The 23,569-nt window shown below is 41.2% G+C and overlaps 3 protein-coding genes across 8 annotated transcripts; 2 read left to right on the top strand and 1 right to left on the bottom strand.

The window, feature by feature from the left end:
- Nucleotides 1–1,834: 1,834 nt before the first annotated feature.
- On the bottom strand, nucleotides 1,835–3,576 carry LOC143146145 (uncharacterized). The gene is made up of 4 exons (XM_076310155.1): nucleotides 3,472–3,576; nucleotides 3,118–3,401; nucleotides 2,022–2,139; nucleotides 1,835–1,924 (listed from the first exon to the last, which is right to left on the bottom strand). The coding sequence occupies exons 1-4, from the start codon at nucleotides 3,574–3,576 to the stop codon at nucleotides 1,835–1,837; spliced, it is 597 nt and encodes a 198-aa protein (XP_076166270.1).
- Nucleotides 3,577–5,943: 2,367 nt separating this feature from the next.
- On the top strand, nucleotides 5,944–16,698 carry Dh31 (diuretic hormone class 2). Its single transcript, XM_076308704.1, has 4 exons — nucleotides 5,944–6,033; nucleotides 14,405–14,514; nucleotides 15,198–15,302; nucleotides 15,412–16,698. The coding sequence occupies exons 2-4, from the start codon at nucleotides 14,417–14,419 to the stop codon at nucleotides 15,542–15,544; spliced, it is 336 nt and encodes a 111-aa protein (XP_076164819.1). The 5' UTR covers nucleotides 5,944–6,033; nucleotides 14,405–14,416; the 3' UTR covers nucleotides 15,545–16,698.
- Nucleotides 16,699–17,042: 344 nt separating this feature from the next.
- LOC143146185 (lysosomal acid phosphatase-like) lies at nucleotides 17,043–23,519 on the top strand. 6 transcript variants are annotated; one of them, XM_076310230.1, is made up of 7 exons: nucleotides 17,043–17,372; nucleotides 19,591–19,896; nucleotides 19,972–20,067; nucleotides 20,511–20,750; nucleotides 20,840–21,146; nucleotides 21,698–21,912; nucleotides 22,016–23,184. In XM_076310230.1, the coding sequence occupies exons 2-7, from the start codon at nucleotides 19,654–19,656 to the stop codon at nucleotides 22,160–22,162; spliced, it is 1,248 nt and encodes a 415-aa protein (XP_076166345.1). In that variant the 5' UTR covers nucleotides 17,043–17,372; nucleotides 19,591–19,653; the 3' UTR covers nucleotides 22,163–23,184. The 6 variants fall into 6 exon arrangements, with proteins under 6 accessions (XP_076166345.1, XP_076166346.1, XP_076166344.1 ...); XM_076310231.1 differs by having other exon boundaries at nucleotides 19,568–19,896; XM_076310229.1 differs by having other exon boundaries at nucleotides 17,043–18,313.
- The last annotated feature ends 50 nt before the right edge of the window (nucleotides 23,520–23,569 follow it).

Here is a 23,569-nt window from a genome sequence, read left to right as displayed (position 1 = left end):
CTGACCTAACCCAGACCTAACACAGACTTAATCCATACTTAATTGTAATCTGGTGACCTAACCTAGAGTTAAGTAAAACCTGACCTAACCCAGACCTAATACAGACTTAACCCATAGTTAATTGTAACCTGATAACCTAACCCAGACTTAATTGTAACCTGATGATCTAACCTAGAGTTAAGTGTAACCTGATGACCTAACCAAGAGTTATAAGCAATCATTCTTCAGAAGTACATTGTAATTGAAGTTGACCACTTAGTGTCCTTCCTTAGTAAGGTCCATGTGTTCAGTCCTTAATCCATGGTACAATTGGACACGAGAGATATACATCTACGGGTAAAGCTAAATTGGAAACATGTCTGTCCATTGCTCACTGTTTCTACTTGAACAAGTGTCTGTCGTGGGTGGTATGGTATTATCTGTTTTAAGTTGTTGCGACTAGATGGTAATCGTATCTGAACAGTAAAATATTATAGTTAGCACCAATTGTCAAGAGAAGCAATAGTTGTTTAACAAATTTTCAAAATCAAGTTTTTTTTTTTAATATTTGTAAATTTTTGTACTACGTTGGAGTCGTTAATAATGCTTCGAAACATTGAATACGGTATTGAAGTCTTGAATGTTTCTGTTCCTCGTACCATAATTCGAAGAAATATCGAGGACATGGCAGTCAATGTGTTAATGACCACAACTATACTCCTGTAATGGGTCTCTGGAGGATTAACACCCTCGAGTAGAGAAGGACTACGTCTGACCTTACTCTTTCGTACACAGTACCCGATGGTCACGTGGATGAGCTCGCAATTCCTTGAGCAAATTAACATAAGTATGCCAGAAAGAAGAGTCAAACCTTTTTCCTTTGTTCGGACCTAAGTTTTCATAACTCTTGATACGAACGTGGAGATCCTATCGCCAGATTACGTAATTTCGTAGACAATTATTTAAATTACCTCGTTCCTGTCCGAAATGGAGGAAACCTATATTATTCCTAAGATTGATCAAAGAACCAATTATTTTCCACTGGTGAAATTTTTTGTTAATAAAAATCTAATGTAAAGTGTATACGTACGTACGTTTCGATAAATTATCGAATTTCTTTCTTACTTTATTTCTCCACCGATTTCAAAAAGTTCACTACAGTGTTCTAGTGATCGATAAACAAACTATACAGAAGAAATCAACAGTATCTGTTTACATTATATTTCGAATATCGTCGTCGATTATTTTCCTCTTTGTATTTATTTATAATCAAAATTCCATGTACACATGTGGAGTACAGGGGAAAAAGCGATATGATGTACAGTTCGCTATTTCGAAAAAAACAAGAAGAAAAAATATCTATTCCGAATTCGGGACAACAAATAACGGCTGAAACATAAAAAGTTGGGATGAAAATTGGAAAAAATGAACAATGAAGCAGAGAAGCTTCATAATTTCTGTTGTTGGTTCACATCGTTCTTCTAATATATTAATTTTCTATAATTGAAGCTATTATAATAGACAATACTGGATACACTATGGTCCTGTATTTCCACAGTCCTTCCAATGTATCCTATAATATTATAAAGTTAAAAAAACAAGTTCTATTCGTTCGTGACATTTTTCACTCATTTTTCACTTTAAACGTATACTTGAACGAAAGAACGTTTCAAGATTAAACGCGTTATTACTTCTTCGTGTATACACAGTGTATTTTTTTTTTTTTACTCCAGAACAAGAGACGTCGGTACCTCCTCCGACTATGGGGGCGTGCATTGATCTTATATCGTGACCATTCGGTCCTCTTAGACCACTAGTTCATCCGGCCGTTTATAACGCGTTATGTTAGAGACGGCTATTTGTTTCGTAGGAGTACCACCGGTTCGGGCACATTATTAAAATGGGCTATTAGGCGATTTGCATGCCGTCGGTGGTAGACGGCGCCCTAAGACGAGAACGTCATGGGCGCCACGGTGAACTGTAATAAGACAATTCTCGAGTTCTTTTCACCGAAATGGACGAAACGTGGAAAAAGAAACGACCTTGGTCTTCTTGCAAGGGGAATACGAACCCCTACCGGTTCCAGTGAAATTTGACAGGTTTATAGGATCGTGTGTACGACAATCGTGACCGAAATTATAATCGTGGATGATCAGCCAACTGCGAACAAAGTAAGTGTAAAGTTTGGAAAATGCTCTTGGTACGTTACATTGGAATGGTTAAACATTTCGATCGATAATAATTGTGGCGTTACGACAAGTATAGGAGATTGGTAATACTTTGTCTTCGGTTCGAATCTCGTGACAAATTTCGTCAAAAAGGACCGAGGATCAGTGCTGATACTCTTCCACATATTCGTGATAACGTTGTCCATAGAATTTGTCGAAGCGGCCATTTTCTCTCGGCCGATCTTTAGGAAATCGAGGGACAAGAATATTTACCGTAACGATATATTTATATTACTATCGCTACAGAAGGCCCCTACCCTGACCCTGACCGTGCCGAGGATGATCGAAAAATAATAGCGACGGTTGACATTCTTCCTCCTCTCGACGATGTTTATCAAATTGTCCGAATCGGTCTAACCTCAATGTCAAGAGACGAGAGATCTGTCCTACCCGAACGGGTAAAAATATCGAGCTCCTTTTTTGCCTCAGACACTTGTGTAAAGTTACGAAACTATCGATAAAAAATTTTATACCAAAGATCGCCCTAAATCTTATAGAAGACCCAATTACCAATAATGTAAAGATCGGTCGTAACATTATTGCATAGCTTTCTTACTCATCGATCGAGAACACACGTTTGTCTTCTTATTTATCATTATTCGACATATTTACTTCGAATGAAAACAGTTCGGAGATCGCAGCGTATGTTTTTCCAGTTATTTATTATTATTCGATACGTTTACTTACAGAAGAGACAGTCCGGAGTTTGCGGCATACGTTTTTCTTCTTATTTATTATTTATTCGATATATTTACTTCCAGAAAACACAGTTCGTTAGGTTAAGAAACTCTGGTGACAGTTACCGGCGGCAGACGGCAGTCTTCTCGCGGAACGTACGTCCGTCAAAGTGTCGAATAAAACCGTTTAGGGTGATAGCAATTGGGTAGGTGGCGGTAAATGGGCCCTTTACCTCGTTGAATAGATTCTCGTTGTACGGTTGATCGGTAACCTTGCGGAATCGAGCATCCCACGCGCCGGGAAACCAAATCCGCGGATACTGTTCCTTTCGTTCGACTCGCAGTCGTCAAATGTCGACAACGGTCGTCCCAATTTCGTGTAACCGTCCGAGTGCACGAGTATACCTAATTCGCCGCGAGAGTGGCACGGTCTCGGGTGGGGGGAGAGAGAAGGAAAGCCGATCGTTCCCGCGAGAACGCACACAGGGAGTAACGGTTGTAAGCTTAATGGACACAGCTTTGTTCAATCGCATCTGCACCCGGCTAAGAAATTATATCGACGTATCAGACGTGACTAACGACCCAACGAGTTTTATATTTTCCCTTCGACTTTTGCTTCTTCGTTTCCAGGCTTTCCACTCGGACTCGACGAAACGTTTGTCCAACGGCTCGGTTAATATTATTAGCCCCATCGTTCGTCAACACACCGCGCGTGGATACTGTTATGAAACGTGGCTATCGTCGAACCGTTTACACGTTACTCTCTGCTTTCCACGTAGGTACAAGGACGGAGTTGTTCGAATCGTAGAACGTCGAAATGGAAATATTCGATAGCTCGATCACGTTGCTTGTTATTTTATAGCATTTCTAGTGGTCATGGTTACGGTAAACCCATTAATGCGCCCACCCTGCAATTTCGGTGCAAATTTCCTTAATCCGTCATGTTTCATTCGGTGTATTCCGCAACCGTTTGAAATCGAAATTCATTCTTTCCACCATTGTCCTGTTCTGTCCGCTCTCTATATTCGTTCGATCATTGGAATATACAGCGAGAGGGTATTCGAGATATTTATTCATTTACACGGGTTGTAACAAGTGAGTATTCGGTATCGAAATAACGTTAGAGACCCTCGAAAAGGTTCGAGATCTCTGTCAATTGTATTTATTAATTTACCGATTCTGGCAATCTCTTCCACGTGTTGGGTTATTGTTGCAATTCATATTCATTTATTAACCGGACAGTCGCGAACCTTAAACACCAAAAATGTGATCAAATTGTTCGATTTAAGACTGTGTAGCACCCAACGCGATGGTTCCCCGGTTTATTGTCTACTCGCAAATGACTACTCGGGAACCGAATAGAAAATTCTCAAAAAAATGGATCGAACGTAATGAATCTACACTTTTATGTTCGACACTTTTGTTCGAGAAAACTTAAAGACTTATGTTCGTGACCATTAGACTTTTTTGTTGGAGAAAAATTAAAAGAAGAAGCTCCACCAACCGCAACCTACCACTTCTGAGAAGATAAGGAATCTCATAATTAGAGTCTGCGTTGCCAGAAACAATCGAAGGGTCATCACAAACCGTGATTGCTCGTTGAAGGGAGCGTATCGCTGCCGACGGACATCGATTCGATCATTTATAACGTAGTAATATATAAATAGTATACTTGCGCAACATTCTAACACCGTCTTACAAACACATCGTGTTCAAGGTCATTTGAAGGTCACGACTCATCGTCAAATATATTTTTAATATTTTTGATATATTTTGAATATTTTTGATATTTTTGAAAGATTTTTCAACGATTGAAAAGTAAAGAGATATTCTGAAGAGAAGTGCATTTTGCATCGGTTGCACTTTCGTTGTCTTTCGTTTTATCATTTGTGTAATATAATTCTGTTCTCCTTTTCTTCCATCTTTCGTATTTACCTTTCGACAAATTCCACGACGAAGATGTAAAATAAATTTTTTTTAAATTCACCCTCCCCCAACCTTCCTACTTTATCATTTACTCAATTTCGTGTAGCTTCCTTTGTATTTTTCGTACTTTCTATACACAAATCTAATATCCTGTATCCCATTTCCCTTTTTCATCGCCCTTCGTGTTTTCTATCCTCAAAAATTGTACGGTAAAATAAACGGAAAACAAATCTCCCCTCTATTTTACCGTTTATCCAATTCTGTATACCCGCCTCGCCATGTTTCATACTTTTTACTCGCAAATTGTACCATAAAGACGTAGAACAATGTAAAAAAAAAAAATTCCCCCTCTATTTCGCCATTCATTCAATTCTGTTCACCTCTCTCTTTCCCCCTCTCTCTCTCTCGCCCTGTTCCATACTGTCCGTTCAAAAATTGTATCAGAAATAATAAAAAAAAAAAAAAAAAACAAAAAACACTTCTTTATTTTACCATGTGTTCGATTCTGTTTACTTTCCTCTCCATTTTTCCTGCTTTTCCAGTCGCACAGATTGTGCCGCGAAAGCGTAAAATAAATAAACGAAACACACATACAGCCATACATAATCGACCATCCACGTTGCTCGCGAAAATCAAGATCGAGTCCACGGTTCGCCCGTCGTGTTCAAGATCGAGTTCGAAGCTCGCGCTAAAAGCTGGTCGTTCGTTCAACGTGATCGATATTTAATTGCAACGTCTCTGTCGTACTTACCAATTCTTCGTCACCCCTCGAACTGTTCGAACACCTGTGGAACGGTGGAAAAGTCGCGCGTGCAAATGCGGAGCGATGCGTTTCACCGATCTCTCTCGCGGCGCGCGAAGGGGTTGAAAATCGTGGAAAACCGAAGATGGGTGGAAAGATGGTTTCACGCGATTCAGCGACGGATCCGCTCGACCGTAGTGCGGACGAGTTCGCGTCGGTGGTTACCGGGAGGATATAGAGGGACTCCGGTGGTAGGAAGCTCGGATGGGGTAGAACACGGGTACGTTTGATTGGACGAGAATGTTTAGATACAACGGGGTGGGGATAGGGATGAAGCGAGTCCCGCAAAGTCGCGGGCTTATATAAACCGACGACGAAGGATTCGGAATCGCAGAGCTGCACTCTCCGTCGTCGAGAAAACTAGCCTGTCGGAAAGTCTTCCTGGCACGGTTTATCTTATCATCGTCGAACGTTTTTCGAGGTAAGTCGAAGATACACCAACCCTCGAACTTGTCCCGTAAACTTGTCGAGTTTGAACAAAAAAATAAGAACACTTTCGTGATCGGTCGACGTCTTGGGGAAGCTGTCGTTAGATTTGGAAGAGGGTTATCTCGAGGATTCTGTGCGAAATCGGTCTGCTCGGTTTCAAGTAAAGTTTCTCTAACCTCGGTTTTTAGTAGAGTATTTTCTTCGTTATTTTCAATGGAAATTTTCCAGTTGGTGTTTAAAAAAAAGAGAAGTCACCTTCGAGAGATTTACCGCGAGGCTACCGAAATCGGTCTGCTCGGTTTCAAGTAAAGTTTCTCTAACCTCGGTTTTTAGTAGAGTATTTTACTTATTTTCAATGGAAATTTTTTAGTTTAGAGTTTGAAAGAAGAGAAGTTACCTTCGAGAGATTTACCGTGAGGCTATCGAAATCGGTCTGCTCGGTTTCAAGTAAAATTTCTTTGCTCGCTCCTCGTATCGATCGATCGGTCGCGAGACAAGTTTGCATCGACTTTTCGTTGAGAAAAAAGACACTTTCGACCGATCGTTGGCTTCGAGATGCGACGAAAAGATTTGGAAAGTTACTTCGGGAATTTGAACGAACGCGAAGCTATAGGAACCGGTAACCTCGGTTTTTAGTAGAGTATTTCCTTCGTTGTTATTTTCGATAAAAATTTTCCAGTTGATGTTCAAAAAAAAAGAGAAGTCACCTTCGAGAGATTTACCGCGTGGCTACTGAAATCGGTCTGCTCGGTTTCAAGCAAAGTCGCTCGCGATTCGCGCGGTACTCGTAACAATAGATCGTTCGCGAGGATTGCATCCTTTTGGATGGGAATCTTCTCACTGAAATTGAGAAACAAAAGAACACGAGAGAAATTGCTATCAGAATTCGAGTTATCGTGGATTTTTCTCGGAAATCGGTCACCCCGGTTTCTAGCTAGGTTTTCTTTCGTCGTCTACGATGCAAAAGTTTGCACCCTCTCTCGATGTGAATTTTCTTATTAAAGTTACAAAAAAAGAAGAAACACGAAACGAGTTACCTCGAAAGTTCGATTTACCGCGGGGCTACCGAAATCAGTATCCTCGGTTTCTAGCAAACTTTTCTCCCCAGTTGCTCGCGATTCCCACGGTACTTGTTTCGATTGGTCGCTCGCTAAAAATCACTTAGGGCCACGGAACGAATCACTCGGAGAAAGAACGTACGAAATATCGGACAAGTTAACGACGATCAAAAAGCGAGGGAAGACACGCTCTCGCTTCTCAAGTGTCGTTTACACGTCTTTATTCACGTTCGCGAACTCGCGTCGACTACCCTCGAGCGTCTAAATCATCAAGAAGTCCGCGTTGATACTTCGCTGCGAATTTTCTTCGAATGTTGAAAATAACGAAAAAATTACAGAAACGTATTACATATTACAAGTACATATTACAAGTCCGACTTTACTCGAATTTAACCACTGGGTAAAAATTTCTAAAATTTGTCGTAAAATTTAACCCATGTCGTCCATCGAGAAAAAAAAACTTAAATATTCCTACAAATTTAAATATTCGTTCCTAAAAATTAATCGTTCCTCGTTCTCCAAACGCCGCTGATCGAGTTTGAGTCTGAGTCTGTTAAACGATCGATTTTTTGCCGGATTCTGTACAAAAAAAAAAAAAAAAAAGAAAAAAGAAAAAAAACAATCGTGACTCGCGAATTCGAACGCTTCGGAATAAAATATTCCGTGTTCCGACGGATTCCAAACGAAATTGAATTTCACTGTTAATGCGTCCTGACGATACCGAGACAAGACCAATTCGCGACACGTCCGTTCCATCTGTCTAACGACAGTAACAATTAAGCGAAACGTCGACACACGGTTACGTTCGTTCGATAAGCGAGATAGGTGCATCTCTTCGACGAGACGCTTCGTTCGAAATGCAACAGACTCTCGTACAACGCGACAAATATATCGCGACTACCCTTATAACGCGATTCTCCGTGAAACGCGCCAAATAATAAAACACAAACATTTCATAATTTAACAATTATCTAATTTAAAAATCGAATCTACTTTATATTAGGTTGTTTAAAAACTCATTTGGTTTTTCTTTTGTAAAATTTCTTTTGTGAAAATGAAACACGATTCTTTTAGAGTGTATAAACATTTTACTAAATTATATATTCCCCATTTTGGAAAACGATATAACTTTCCGAACAATCCAATACTTAATAGTTGAACGTTAGATTATTTTTTTCGTCGTTAGCAATTTTTTACGTTCAATTTTTCTTTCGTTTTTCAACTCGCTGTTAAAGATACGAATATCAATGCTAAAAAAATGATCGAGAAAGATTAAACTTTAGATAAGTGAGTGTACATAATGTAAAAGTATTTTGTAAATTAAATTCGTTAAAAATGTTTTCTAACTCACTCTTAACTGTACTCGTATCGGTGCTAGAAAAATGATCGAGGAAACATTCGTGATTCGAGAAAGCTTACACTTCAGATAAGTGAGTGTACACAACACAAAATTTTGCATTGAAAATTAAATACAAATTGAATACAATATTTTGTAAATTAATTTCGTGAAAAATGTTACTCTCAAGGAGATTTCCATGCACGATTTCCTGCAACGCGAATCCCGTTTACACGAGATAGTCCACTGTAGATATTTTCGCGATCGTTCACCGACTTCTCCGTGCCCCTGTGACACGTAACCGGGGTGACTCCGCGTTACCCGTGAGACACACGCGACCGAGAGATTTCGTTCCCGTAACGCGTCCAGCAAGTGTCTCTACGCGCGAGACCGTTTCACGCCTACGTATCGATCCACGTATCCGTACGAAACGCGTGTCAATTTATCCCACTTGTTCGTAACGGCCTTGAAATACCGGAAAACGACTCTTCGCTTGCTTCCTGTTCGTTGTATTGTAAAAGCAGTTTCAAAAGCTGTCGCGAACGAAACGATTCCTGTATCCGAACCGCAAATGCGAAAATACCTTGCGTTCGATCCACGGGGAGAGAGAGAGGTTAGAAGAAAATCGTTACAACGTCTTCGTTACGCAAATAAAGTATACTTGTGTATAGTAGATTCCGCACGGAACAATATTGTCGGGTATAAAACCAGCCTTTGACCGTGTACCTTGCCTTTCCGCAATACCGTTTGATGTCGTGAAAACGGGGTAGTGGTGGAGGGGGAAAAATGCTTTCTGAAACGTATCCGTGTAAGATATTGCGCAATTAAACGGGTAAAACGAAAACGGTACGAAAGAAACGTGGATTTTATCGCGCGAGGCGTTTACCGTGAAAGATTCGGCGCGTTTGAAATTGTCGCGGCTTGTTGCACCGCGATTGGATCGTGTTCGAAGAAAGACGCCGTGAACTGGGGGTGGATCGGGGGCGGTAGGGCAAACAGGGTAAGTCGAGCACCGATACCCGGAGCGTTTTTTTGCTTCTTTTCGTTTTGAAAAAGTAGTCGCGTAACGAGCTCGCCCCGAACCACTGCCGCACGCTCGGTTAGGTTACTTTTATCGGGGCGAATGGTTTATACCCGCCAACCCGTTCTCACGACACGTCGTTTTCACGACGGGTACAAAATCGTGGGAAAACTCACTTTGGTAACCGATGGCAAAGAAAATACCAGCCACCGTTTCAATCGAACGAGCGGAACGCTCGTACCCCGCTTTCTTGTCGCGAGTGATCGACTCGGTTTCGTGCGCGTGGACCGTCCCCGTTACGAATATTATTACGCAGCTCGTGCGTCGAAATCATCGTAGGGAGAAAACTCGAAGCATCGGGACGACGACGATCGATTATTCGAAACGCGTCGTGACGTTTTACGACGTTGACAAGCGAACGAGACTAATCGCGGGAGACCGATTCCCATTCCGGCGAGTCCTGGATCACGTAGATCGCTAATGCAAAGAACATTTTCCGTCGTTCCTTTAAACGGGGGTGAGGGGGAGGTGAGCAAACATTCCGTGATTCTTCTCTCTCAAACGCCACTCTCTTTCCTCGCTCGCGGGATAAACTTTCGAAAGATTTTTAGAAACACGAGTAGTGCCCCGGTTATTGATAAAACATCTTCGAATCGAAGTTTTGCGATTCGAGGGTCGTTTTCGAGAATGGACTGGGTTTATCCATGGTGTGGTGTGTTCTCTGAGTCTCCGTCAACTGTTATCCTCTTCTCTCGTTTAAAAAACGAACTTTAGAAGATTTTTAGAGACGCGAGTAGTACCTCGGTTATTGATAAAACATCTTCGCGGAGGTTTTGCGATTCGAGGGTCGTTTTCGAGAATGGACTGGGTTTATCTATGGTGTGGTGTGTTCTCTGAGTCTCCGTCAACTATTATCCTTTTCTCTCATTTAAAAAACGAACTTTCAAACACTTTTAGAAACATGAGAACTGCCCCGGTTATTGATAAAACATCTTCGCGGAGATTTTGCAATTCAAAGGTCGTTTTTGAGAATGGACAGGGTGCCTACGGGTTTATCCATAGTTTGATATCTTCTATGAATAGAAATAAAGAAATAAGTCCTGTAAACACGGTCGAATAAACACGTTATTATGAAATTATAAAAATATGAAATTACGACGAACTTTCTTTTAGTACCGTTATAGCGTAAGAATAGGTCGATGGTACTTAGCGATAGATGTAGCTTTTATTAATCTCTTACCATCTCTCATTAGTGTCAGAGGTTGTACAACTAACCGACACAAGTTGTACAACTGGTAGTTACCATACTGATACGTGCAACTTGATAGAATATTTGTCTAACTTTTTAACGAACCCTTCGTTCAATCGTGCTTACAAACTTTCTTTTACTTTTTTACTTATTTCCACTCACGGAACGTACCGACCTCGGTCGTTAAATCCTGGAACACCCTGTGTAACTCAGAAAGAAACCAGATATTGGAACTTTTTAGAACGTGCACAGCACTGTCTCGGTTATTGATAAAATCTGTTGTCCATTCTCCGATCAGTTTCTTCGACTCGAGCTACTGTCAATTCCAAGAATACACATCCCCGAGAACAAAGACCTGATGGTCGAACGTCCTCCTATTCTAGCTCGTTCGTTAACTAACCACAGATACACGATGTCCTTATCAAGGTGTCTTCAAGTATCTGAATATAACTTCGTGTTGTTCCTACCCTGTCCATACGATCGATTTCCATCACGTTTCTATTGAAACGTCGATTTCCAATGAGACAATTGTGTTTCGAGTTCGTGCACGGTTTTCGATTCGTTAAGATGCAATTCTAAAGTTTCGAACTTTTCGAGTCGATGGAGAGCTCACAATGGTCGATCTCTGCGCGTTTCTCGGTCGTTTGTACGTCGAGTCGCGCGTTTCTCGATAAAAATTCGTCATCCTCGCTTAATGATAACCGATTCTCGAACATTAAGCGAGGCTTGGCTCGCGTTTTCATAGACGAAGAGACGACGTAGCCGCGACGCAGCTGTTTTCTCACGATCCCGATTGGCTGATCGAGTTTGTCACGCTAAGCGTGTTCCGTTGACGGAAAACGGAAAATGGAAAGCGGAAAATGGAAAACGGAACACCGGCGTACGATCGAAAATGGAGAACGGAAGGGAAGGATGTAACGGTATTGCTCGATCCTACGAGATGAGCTTTTTGCCCGATCGGGCGTGCTTCTTCGTCTTCCAATAACCGTTTCGAGGCGTCCGACAACCATGATAGCCAAGATCCACCAGCTGGCCGGCATTTCAATTTAGATACAGATAATTTACGAACCACGTCGGACGTTTCTCTCGACACGAGGACGTATCCACGAATCGGTTATCTCGTTATTCGTAACCATACGCACCAAGTGTCTGTCGTGTGGACGCAGACCTCTCGAGATGTCCCAGCACCACGCGACAACGTGACAGTGAACGAAGAGTTCTCACGAGTATCTAGGATCGAGTGTCTTTAATCGATTATCCGAAAATCACGAATCAAAATTATAATAGGTCGTCACTCTCTTACAACAGAATATTCGAATCATTGAGAATGATACTAGATTCTAGTAGCCAACAGTTGCAAGAACGTTTTCTCTTGGATCATTTTTTTTCAACAAAGTTTGAGGAACCAAATCAAAATTAAAGATTATCACCAACTGATACTTATTCAGAATTAGACATCTTAGACTTCAGTATCCAGCAATTGCAAGAACGTTTGCTTTTGGATCATATTTTCCACTAAAGTTTGGATTACCAAAGTTAAGGAACCAAATCAAAATTAAAGATTATCCCACTAGGATTACTCTCATTCAGAATTAAACATCTTAGATTTCAATTTGAAAAAATCATTGCTCGCGAGACATTTTTATTCCTTCGACACAATATTACCAATTATGCAACTTGACAAACACTACCAAGCAATTCCTACAATCGTTGCAATATATAAAAAAGCGAAACAAAGATTGAACATAAAAAACTAGTATCGAGCAAGAAAATAATCTAACGTCCAACCGTAAAGTATTTGTTTATTCGAAAAGTGATTTCGAATCCATTTTCCAAAATGCAGAATCTATAATTCAATAAAATGTTTACACGCTCTAAAAAAATCGTGTTTCATTTTCACCAAAAAAAAAAAAAAAAAAGAAAAAACGTAATAATTTTCCGAAGAACCCGATATATTTTCGTAAAAGCGACCATACTCGAGATCGTCGCGCAGATAAATAAAGTCGAACAGATGGATACTTCCCCATAGACATCGAGGAACCGTAGAAACCGGAGAAAGGGTAAAGAGGGAGGGGGATGGGGGGCGTCATGGGGCAACATTTCCTCCCCGAGATGCGTAATCCATTAGCAAACACGGCCATCGTCGTTTACCCGACTGGTCGGTGAAACACGCCGGCTAAAATTTTCGCGAGAAACGAATCGGAGAAAGCAATCCGTTCTGAATATCGTCCTTGGTTGTACGCAAGTATCTCGTCGGACGTCAATTATCGAAAGCGACGAATCCAATTATCCCGCGTTACGGCGAATCGGCACGCTCAAAGCGGCTCGTGATTGCCTTCCAATAAAATACTAATTGAACGAACATCGATACCGAGAGGTATTGAGAAAGGGTCGCCGCGTTTTCCAAGTTCGCGCCACGCACAATACCTACCCTCGATTCAACGAAACGGTGTCTCTCGTGTGGCCATCGTAGCGACCAGTCACGACGAAACCGTGGCGAACAAACGCGTAGTTTCGATCTTCAGGGGAATCGTCACGGAATGACGATGCACGAACTCGAAACTTGCACGCCCCCCCCCCCCCCCACTCACCCACTACCTGACACCGTGGTTTGAATAGTTTGTTAGCAGCTTTTGGTCGAACGCGCCAACCTTCTTGGGAAATCCGAAACAAGGGGATCCGCACAATCGTTCTCGTCTATTTCCCTTCCTACCTTCCCTCCCACGCCCCACCCATCCCCCCTCCGTGCCACCGCGTCACCCTCGTCGTCGCGGTGTCGACCGAGAGCTCGAAACCGCATAGGTGTAACTCCGGTGACTTGGAAACGACTTTTCTAAAATCTCTCGCGTTGGCGAATCTGTCGCGAGCAATTTCTCGTTTCGACACCGGTTCTCGTAACTCGCGAAACCGCGAGATATCCAGCCTTACCGGCGAAACAATTGCTGTCGGTAGTAACCCGAGGTCCCCGATTAACTATAATCCTTCCGTTGGGTATTTAAAGTCTTTACAACGCTCTCGCGGAGCGATTGGAAAAAAATTTTGCAATTGCTCTCGCGGAGCGATTGGAAAAAAATTTGGCAATTTTTGCAAGAATTTTCTAACCGCAATCCTTTATTTTTTCGCGTTGATAACACGCGCGCCTTTTCACTGTAAAAACGAGGGAACTCTGATTTTTTGGAACGGTGTTCGATAAAAGTATTTTTTCACTATAACGGATCCACGAGTCGAAAAAATCTCCCGAACGAAACTCGCGAAACACGAGAGAGACGTAATCGTGGAAAAGCGAGTCGACGTCGATTAATTATTACACTAATTACTTGAAGATTGTATCCCGTTCGAAACTGCTACGATTTCTGCACGAAAACGTTCCTTCACACGACGAACGATTTTACGAGCGATTTATTTGTAGATCATAGTCGGACACTTTGAGTATATATTAAGTTCGCGTACAAGTTCGCGCGAGATAAAAATTTTAAGTTCGAAGTGTCTCACCGTTCAACAGGTGGTCGCTGTCTCCATCGATTGGTCGAACGGTGATTGTATGTACGAGATATCGCGATAGGTTTGAATATACCGGTATGGGTCACTTCTGACCCGACCACCGTTCTCAGAAAATTAAAAGAAAAGAAGAAAAAAAAACGAGAATGCGACACAGAGAGATTTCTGGTTTCAATTTGAAAAGTTACCTCTCTGTTTCAGATCAGAAAAAAAATGCTCTCAAGGATGCAGCAAGGAATCGTGTCGTACTGCATGTTTCTGGTGTTCGTCGGTCTTTTCTTATCGGCGACCCCCTCGACCGACGCTGCGCCGTAAGTACCACCGTTCCTCGAGCTCGCTGTGCATTTTATTTATTCGACGACGGCCGAACGGTTCGTGGAACGCGTTCCTTTCAATTTCGGTTCCGCGTTTCCTGCCGTTCGATCGAATCGTTCCCCCGTGAACGTTTCAGTAAAATTTCGTAGCTCCCCAATTTGAAAAAGTACACGTTGTCGTTCAATTTATTACTTTCCCACGCGCACGGATCTGTTCACCGATTACTCGAAGTGTACACGTTGTGTAAACGACGAAACGGGCTGGGGCGGATAGACGAGACAAAGTGGGCGCAATTGGCCGAGAAACGATAGGAAAAGGGACACGTACACGCGAATTGAACGCGAAGACGCATCTGGCCGCGTCGGGAAGTTTAACCCAGTTCCATTTGACGAGCTGTCGTTTAATGAGAACGGTCCCTCGTGTCTGAAAGTAAAGAGTGGTATTGTTACGACTCGACCGTTACTAGAATCGCGAATACGAATAGGAGGAGTTATAGGTCCGTCCTATCGACTCGTATAAACGTCGCGGAAGACCGTTTCAATTCGCGGATAACTCGCGAAACGATCGCCGACTTTGCATACGGAACGTGGGTCGATCCGTATGTAAGAAAGGAAAATGGAAAATCGTAAACGGCTCGCAAGGTTATATTGAAAGTTACGCGAAAATCTCTTCGATGCAGGCAACAGAGCTACTGGGGCCAGCGCAACGAGGAAGATCCGGAAGCGTTAATGGAGATAATTGCTCAACTCAGTCACACTATAATGCGCAATCCAGAAGTCGAAAAGTAAGTAATGGTTGTCCACGAGTAAAATTCTACACGAACGATAATCCCAGCCAACGGTTTCGACGAACAGTGTTTCACAGTCGATGGATTATACCGAATACTTTTCCAGCAATAAACGAGGCCTGGATCTGGGCTTGAGCCGTGGATTCAGCGGCTCACAGTCGGCGAAACATTTGATGGGATTAGCGGCGGCGAATTACGCCGGTGGACCTGGACGACGACGCCGCTCCGAGCAAGCTTAGATTTAAAGTCATCGATTCGCACGATCGCGCCTATACCGACCTCGAGCTCGATCTCTCGTCAATGTTCATTCGCGTTCGTTCGCGACCCGCTAATTGGTTCTCTTTTCCGTCCCCCCCAACTTTCTGTTTAGGTGCACGCTCTAACATACTCGACTATTCCGTGTTCCTCACCTGTATCTCCCTCGATCACAGCTATCCCCGACCAAAATCGTTCCCGTTGCATTCACGTCCACCAATTAGCTCGTCGTAACCATGAACTCGTTCGTAATGCCTCGTTATATCTTGCCGAGCAATTTCCCTTCGACTTTTACTTTTTACATCAGTTAAATTTCAACACGGCGGCGTATACGGTCCATTCCAATCGAATAAATTTCCGTGTGTGTATGCGCATACGTATGTGCATACGTATGCGCACGGGTATCCTATGAATGTCAATACACGCGCGAGGACGGTGGACAGAAGAAAGACGGAACAATGCGTCGCGTCCTCGTAGCTTTCGATGTGAACACAACTGTTAACGGTGTAATCGATGATAATAATAGATTCGTTCGTTAGATACACGTTTGTATGTGCACGAAACGTTCTTTCGCGATCGAATTACTGTAAAATTCGAGGTGTATTCCACGCAATGTAGATTCCTTAATTCACCATTTTTCTTCATAGGTTACATTTTGTTGCGAATACGTTCTCTCGTGCACGTACGCGCACATACGTGTATCGCGTTACAACTGGACCCCGATAGATCGTAGTCGATCAGTTAATAAATAGATAACAAGTATATTTCGTTCGACGAATAGAAATTTACTGTTCATAAATGGGCGTGTAGTCACCGTCGCGCGAGTATTAACTGTTTGTTCTCGTTGTTTTTTTTTTTTGTATCAGATTGTCCTCAAATTGACCTACCTGTACTGACACCTACATACCTCGTGCACATGTATTCGGAATTAACGAGAATGAAAGCGACAAACGTCCACCGTTTTTGTTTTTTTCATCATCACGAACGAACAAATAAACGAGCTACAGAGCTAACGATGGTTACGGTTAATTGAAAAGCGCAAGTAGCGCTATACGCGATCTATGCGTTACGATACAACTCTGTCTACAGTACCTTCAACTGATTGCGAATAAATGATACCTACTTCGATTTACTGGCACATTCGTTTCTATTATTTAACACCATATAACGTATTTATGTATCATACATCGGCCTTGGAAAAAAACTCGTCTGTATTATACAAACGTGTATCTACACTTTGACCTGTCATTAATAGAACGCGGAGAAATTTTTTCCAAGCCAATGTATGCATATGACCATGCACAATGATTCAACGATCGTCGACGGCTTTCCATTGAAAATCTTCACAACGTACAATACCGGCAATTTAAAAATTGCACCTTAATCAATATCGATTTATCGACGGGGAGGAAATTTAATCGGGGGGCACCGAAATGAACGCGCTACGCTCTTGAGATTGCGACACCACGCGAGAAAAGCTGGAGTCGGTGGTCGAGCGAGAGTCGAACGGCATGTCGGTTACGCGGTAAAGGTTATATATGTGTAGTGCGTGAAACACAGTAATCTTTAAAACAGTTTGAGGTGCAAGAACGAGAATGGTGCCCTTGAAGTATTGGACATTGTCCTTTTAAAGGGTCGAAATGAACATTTTTTGAACGCTGCAACAATGCAAGTACCTGGGCGCCTCAAAACGGGCACGTGGTGTAGGTAGTGATCCATGTCAAAAAAATAAAAGTGAATCTAGCGGTCTTGCAATCAACAAACAAATTTTCAATAAGGAAAAACTCATTTGGCAGCTCGTAACCAATAAAGGTATCGCTTAATAAACCACTTCAGCATGCTTCGAATAGATCACTATAGCACCGTACACACTACGCGACGTAGCAAGAGTGCTGCGCATATGACCGTGTTTAAACAGGAGTTACGGATTTTTGAATATCAATCCTAGAAATTCTATTCTACACACGAATTATTATAGACTCAAAATACGAATCCAGAACGTGACTGATTAAACGTAAACCGTAAGCACAAGTCAACACGTGTTGATGATCTTTCCCCAAAATTACCGATATCATAATACAGTTTATGATTAGGAATTATGGGTGAATGATTTCGAATGTACGAACGATGACTCAGTGTTATGTGCCACACTATCGTTTCCCTTGTTTTTTGCTTATCCGTTATTGAGTTACTTGTTTTATATTCTACGACTTATCTATATTTGTCGATATCAGTTTCCGTTACGTTTCCCTCCATTTTAATGTCGTCACGTGACACAAACGCGCCTCGCGCGGCACGTCTCAACAGTCGACTTCAGATTCCCCGATACGCAGATGACGTTTGTACATTACTATTAATCACTTAGTAGCAAGCACAAGGACAAAATTATCCATGGAACTAACAGCAACTAACACATTGCTCGTTATTCCTTCGACATAACCAGTTGTTAAATGATTCATGTTTTGTTCTATCTTCGTTGTCCATGCTCGAAAATTTCGACATCGTGAAATGGATACAAATCGACTGCATATACGTACAGTCGCCTACGTGAGTTCTTCATTATCGACAATGATACAAAGTGAAATCGAAAATGCATAAAGCAACGTTGACAGTGCTTTAGACGTAGTCGATCACGCGATATAGACGCAACGATCAGTTGCAGATCATAATCACATGCAACGAAAGTGAAGAAGATTCATACGTTGCTCATAGCGGGAAGGTTTATTTTGCGAAGACGTTTTTATAGAAACTGAGTAAGTGACTTTGACGAAAAATTATATTTTTTCAGTGTACAAAAAATAGTATTTTACTGCAAAATTATTTTATACATAGTGAAAATTTTGTCATATAGCAAATAAATTATAGGCTGCCTTGACTGTATTCTTTAGTTTAACTTGTGGAAATAGAAGAGAACAAAATTTAGAGACTCGAAATTTAGTTCAGTAATGGGTTTAATACATTTGTTGTGGACGGTTTAAGCTGATGGTAATTTATCAATAAAGATTGCATTTCTAAAACAGAATTTTAGAGTAGGTTGTATTAAGAGTCTCCTTACCATTTTGTTTACACAGGATATTATAACTTCTGTATATAATTATATACATCTTGTGCAAAATTCTTCAATCCCCTTGGTAATTTGTACATAAATGAAACTAGTGACATGTTTCGAATCAAAGTTAATTAATTCTTTATATAAAGATCTGACCATTCTAATAACAATGCTATAATTAATGCCAAATATTTTATTTTTATCAATGCTTCCATCTACTATGGAAACTTTCTTTTTCTGTAATAATGAAATTAATTCATATTCTGTGGTTTCACCCGTCACGTTTCTTATAACAGCTTGTGCATTTGTCTTTTCAAATGTCAATTCACTTTCAATTTTACTATCTGGGTAAACTGTTTGAATTAAATTTTTTATATAACCTATATTAAATGGAATATTATGCTCTACAGGGAAGCAGGCTATTTTTATTTTCCTACTTCTTGCTATATTTTTCAAATCCTTTGATGTTTCAGGTACCATTGATAATATCATTGTATCAGAAAACTCTTTGTCATGTTTACGATAGGTAGAGATTATTACTTAGCAATAACACAGGTTGATTACTTAGCAATAATTGTGCAATTATTATATAAAACAAAAGAAGAGTTCTACAATTCATCCTATGTAATTTTATTTCTTAAATAAATTCTAAGCAAACTGACCTTTAGCAAGCGTTAAATGTTTGCTATTCGTGGTATGCTTGTCCACATCCTTCTCTCCTCTACCAGCACACTTCAAATCACACATAGATTGCAATAAAAATAATTATTTCTCATCTTATTCCTCTTTAACTAATTTTCACATTTTATTTCTTTCTTCCATGAGGTAAAATAATTCTAATTATAACGATTCAGCTTCCACTTTTTATTTAACGTTTTATTTTCTTCATTCTTTTGGCTATACTGTCTGTCAGCATTCACAGTCTGTCTCCATCAAATCTTAATATTGTCACTACAAGATCTGGAATTTCGATTTGAAAAGAAACCACGTGCCGCTTATAACCAGAAGAGACGTGTGGCGACAGATATTGCCACAAAATCGGAAATGCGTAATTTTCGTCTCGAGATTCGTAAATCCATAGACAAGATAAAAAATCCGAAGACAAAAATTCATAGAGGTGGCGACACTGAATCAAATAATCACGATCGTCGCGGAAGAAAAATGGGTGTTCGTATAACGGTGTTGATACTCGGCATTAGTATCGGCATAATACTGTTTGCTTATATTTCGTTTACGGTTCCGCATAGCATTGCTTACGACGGAACGTCTATACGACAAGTGATAATCGTAAGTATCGTCCCAGCAATTTTAAACGCAAGACGATCGTCATATTCTCCGTTAATTCGAACAACAACTTGGCAGGTTTTTCGCCATGGAGATCGGAACCCCACGGAAACTTATCCGAACGATCCGTACCGTGACTATAATTGGCAAGAAGGCTGGGGAGCTCTGACCAAGGTTGAACAGAATCACAAAATTTGTTAAATCGTCGAATATAATTTAAAAACGCCTTATAGAAGATGAGTCACCTAAGATAGGAAGCTGAAATATTTATATCGATAAAAGCTTCAAACAAGGTTGAATGAGACATTGATAACCAAAATTTTTGTAAGTGGACGTGTAGAGAACATACGAAGATCGAGTTATTTTTGTTGTTGTTTTTTTGTGGAATCGATCAATTGTATTAACTGTAAGTTGGCTGTCCGCTTAAAAATATTCTAATCGCATTGAACAACGTTCCCTTCGAAATCATTCAATTTTTTTTTTGTTTGAAACAGAATTAAAAGTTTTGAAAATATTTCAGTTTCAAAACACAGGTGATTCACTTTTGTACGTATTACACGTTACTTATGCGGGAAACTAAACTCTCGTCACAGTAAATGTATATAATCGTTGCGTAGAATGGCATGCTTCGAATGTACAACATCGGCCGATGGATCCGTGACGTATACGGCACGTTAATTGGAACCAAGTACGAGAGCAGATTATTACTAGTACAAAGCAGCTACGCGGATCGGTGCATAATGTCCGCACAGACATTACTGGCTGGATTATATCCACCAACACCGGAAGAAATTTTCGTTCCGGGATTGAATTGGAGACCCGTTCCGGTCCATCCCATTCCCCGAAACATAGATAAGGTGCGTACTCGTGGTTCCTCGGTAAGATTCGGCAGAACTCGCTAAAATCCAACCGTCGGTATACAAGAGAAAGTAACGACGATTTCTAGACTATCGTGGTCAAGGCCCCCTGTCCACGCCTGGAAGAAGCTCTAAAAGAAGCGTACGTTAACGAAACTATGCGTCCAGGAACCCCGTCGGCCAAATATTATCAACAACTTTCCGTCTATACCGGACAAAATATAACCACGATCACTGACGTCGAATTTCTTTACAATACTCTGCGAATCGAGAAAGAGAATGGCTTGAAATTACCCGAGTGGACGAACAAATACGATGAGAAAGAAATGCGTGAAATCGCGGCTCGCAGTTTGGCCATATTTACTAGCAACACGTTGCAGCAACGACTACGCGGAGGTACGAACAATTTACCTATTCTTTCCAAAGATCCGATCGAGTGTAAACACGTAGGTGAAAATGTAAGTCTACGTAATATACAAGGTGTATCGTAACACGTGGATTCCACTGCAGCCAGCAGTTCGAAGACAGAAAAACAATGGAAAAAGAATTTATAAACACATGTGGTCTATTCGACCTTGGTCCTGAGCTATGGCCATTTGTGTACTCTAGTAATGCGCAGCTGCTTACCTTTGTAGGAATTCTACGCGAAATGGAATTAGATTATCGAGTGTATCTGAATTTGAACGATTTGACTAATAGAACAGACCAGTCAACTGGGTCAAGCGATATCGAGGACTTATCGAGCATCGTATAGAGACAGTAATGCTAGTTAATACTAGTTTAGTTCGCGATTACGAGTACAAAAATGGTCATAACTCGGGAACGAGTATCAAACAGGGCGCATATTTGTATAAACTGGATGTACGTGTTATCGATACACTATGTACAACGACTACGCGAGATGCAAATAACCAAACTTTTTTCTTTTACATCTCCTTCCCTTTCAGGGCCGTTGCTCAAAGAAATCTTAGGACGCATACAAACCGTGAATAACGGCACAGATACGAAGCGAGCGTATCTTTATTCCGCACATGACATAACTCTCGTTAACTTGCTGAGAACCATGGGATTCACGAGCGAATACTTTACGCCCGATTACGGCGCAACTCTCGTATTCCAATTGCACGCTGTACCAGACAACGCAGAAGACGCAGAAATTAAGGTATTATTTCGAACACGGTCGACGTGTTCGTCGACACCGTTCCCTCTTTCGACTTCTTCTCGAGTAATGCACATTTCTTCTGATTTTCTTTCGCTCTCTGCAGTTAATGTATCTAAACGAAACAACAGACACGTTCACGTCATATCCAATGAAAATACCGAATTGCGGCACGCCCTGTCTACTCGGAAACTTAACCAATCTATGGAAAAACGTGCTACCCGATAACTGGGACGCCGAGTGTCTACTGTGACGTTTCCCTTTCTTTGCTTCCTGTCGGTACGCGCATACCTTGTGCGCGCGCTACGTTTTTTCTATATTTCTACTTACAGTCTATTCTGTCGATCCAAGCGTCTATCCGATTTGAATGAAAGATCGGACAAAATGCAAGAACAAAGTTACAAACGCGCCATGATGTTAACTTTCGAATTCGAAGAACTGTATTTTTTTAGCTAGTTCGAAATCGTTGATAATTTTCCGACTGACAACCCGTAGTCACGGAGTGAAAGCTCCAGCATCCTTTTAAGCTTTCAAGTAAGAAAACCACGCGGCGCACACAGTCAGTCTCGGAAATGAACTAGATGGCCTTGTCATTTGCGCGCAGTGGACAGTGCGCGCAGCACAGCCGTGAAACGTACCGTACCGCATCGCACCGTATCATACGAATCAATTCTAATTCGAGCGAAGCTGGTTAAGATTACTAAATTGGCACAAAATCGTTTAACCAGGATGTGCCCGCGTTGCTTACGCAACAAATGACACTGGATGTTTTGCATGTTTCGTTACGCAATACGGGAACGATTATTACGAGCGCAGTCTTTCCGTTGAATTCAAATACTCGAACGGAAGATACGCGAACCTCGATTAAATACCATCAAGTTCAGACCGTATCGACCGAGATATCGCGCACTCGTTGAGCGATGTGCTTTCGATTATCATTAATCGTTTGAATTTTTATACGCTGAGCGAATCGATGAACAACGCCCTTGTATTACATTAATCATCTAGATATATCCACGTATGCGTACCGTGATAACGAGATAATAGATGCTCGAAGAGCAATAATATTCGTAAAATTGTCGTGCATAATTTAAATACCCTATGAATCCTCTTTTTCGCTTCCTATTTTGTTTTTCTTCCGAATAAGTAGGTAGGTAAGTAAATAGATACAACTTAGTAATGCGTTATATGCATTCAATTAAAGATAAAGTTGACGCGCAAGTGTTTACCAACGCAAACGATCTACGTATACGTGCTCACATGGTGGAACTTATTCATTCTTAGACGAAAGGTTATTTAAAAAAGCAATCTATCAATAGTCGCGTACTTGGATCGGAAATATTTATCTATTCTTTTATCCTACATGGTAGTCAATGTCTAATTACCGTGGTCATAAAGTTCATAATTACCTTGAGTATCGTTCGTTCACAGATCGGATGATTTCGAGTAACGTGGAAGCGGTGATTCATGACTTAAATTTGTTCAAATCTACTCGTATCAAAATAAATACGATCAGTCGATATTTGACAGGCGTGTTATATGTACAAAAGATAAGGAAGAACAAAGGTGAAAGTACGAGAAGGCACGACAGAAAAGCAGAGTACAGTAGGCCTATGGGTTAGCGAGATGAGTGGTCGGAGTGAAGTGCGAGGAGAAAGAG

This window comes from Ptiloglossa arizonensis, chromosome 4 (genome assembly GCF_051014685.1).
Source record: "Ptiloglossa arizonensis isolate GNS036 chromosome 4, iyPtiAriz1_principal, whole genome shotgun sequence".
Lineage (NCBI taxonomy): Eukaryota > Metazoa > Arthropoda > Insecta > Hymenoptera > Colletidae > Ptiloglossa > Ptiloglossa arizonensis.
This window is presented reverse-complemented; position numbering and strand designations above follow the sequence as displayed.

Bases quoted from the DNA above. Each gene is read 5' to 3' on its own strand.
- LOC143146185 (XM_076310233.1), top strand. From the start codon at position 19,654: ATGCGTAATTTTCGTCTCGAGATTCGTAAATCCATAGACAAGATAAAA. The intron at 20,068-20,510 runs GTTGAACAGAAT...ATCGTTGCGTAG, and splicing joins GCTGGGGAGCTCTGACCAAG to AATGGCATGCTTCGAATGTA. The intron at 21,147-21,697 runs GTACGAACAATT...CTTCCCTTTCAG, and splicing joins GCAGCAACGACTACGCGGAG to GGCCGTTGCTCAAAGAAATC.
- Dh31 (XM_076308704.1), top strand. From the start codon at position 14,417: ATGCTCTCAAGGATGCAGCAAGGAATCGTGTCGTACTGCATGTTTCTG. The intron at 14,515-15,197 runs GTAAGTACCACC...TCTTCGATGCAG, and splicing joins CCCTCGACCGACGCTGCGCC to GCAACAGAGCTACTGGGGCC. The intron at 15,303-15,411 runs GTAAGTAATGGT...ATACTTTTCCAG, and splicing joins CGCAATCCAGAAGTCGAAAA to CAATAAACGAGGCCTGGATC.
- LOC143146145 (XM_076310155.1), bottom strand. From the start codon at position 3,576: ATGGGGCTAATAATATTAACCGAGCCGTTGGACAAACGTTTCGTCGAG. The intron at 3,402-3,471 runs GTTGGGTCGTTA...GATTGAACAAAG, and splicing joins GAAGGGAAAATATAAAACTC to CTGTGTCCATTAAGCTTACA. The intron at 2,140-3,117 runs GTAAAGGGCCCA...CTTTGTTCGCAG, and splicing joins ACGAGAATCTATTCAACGAG to TTGGCTGATCATCCACGATT.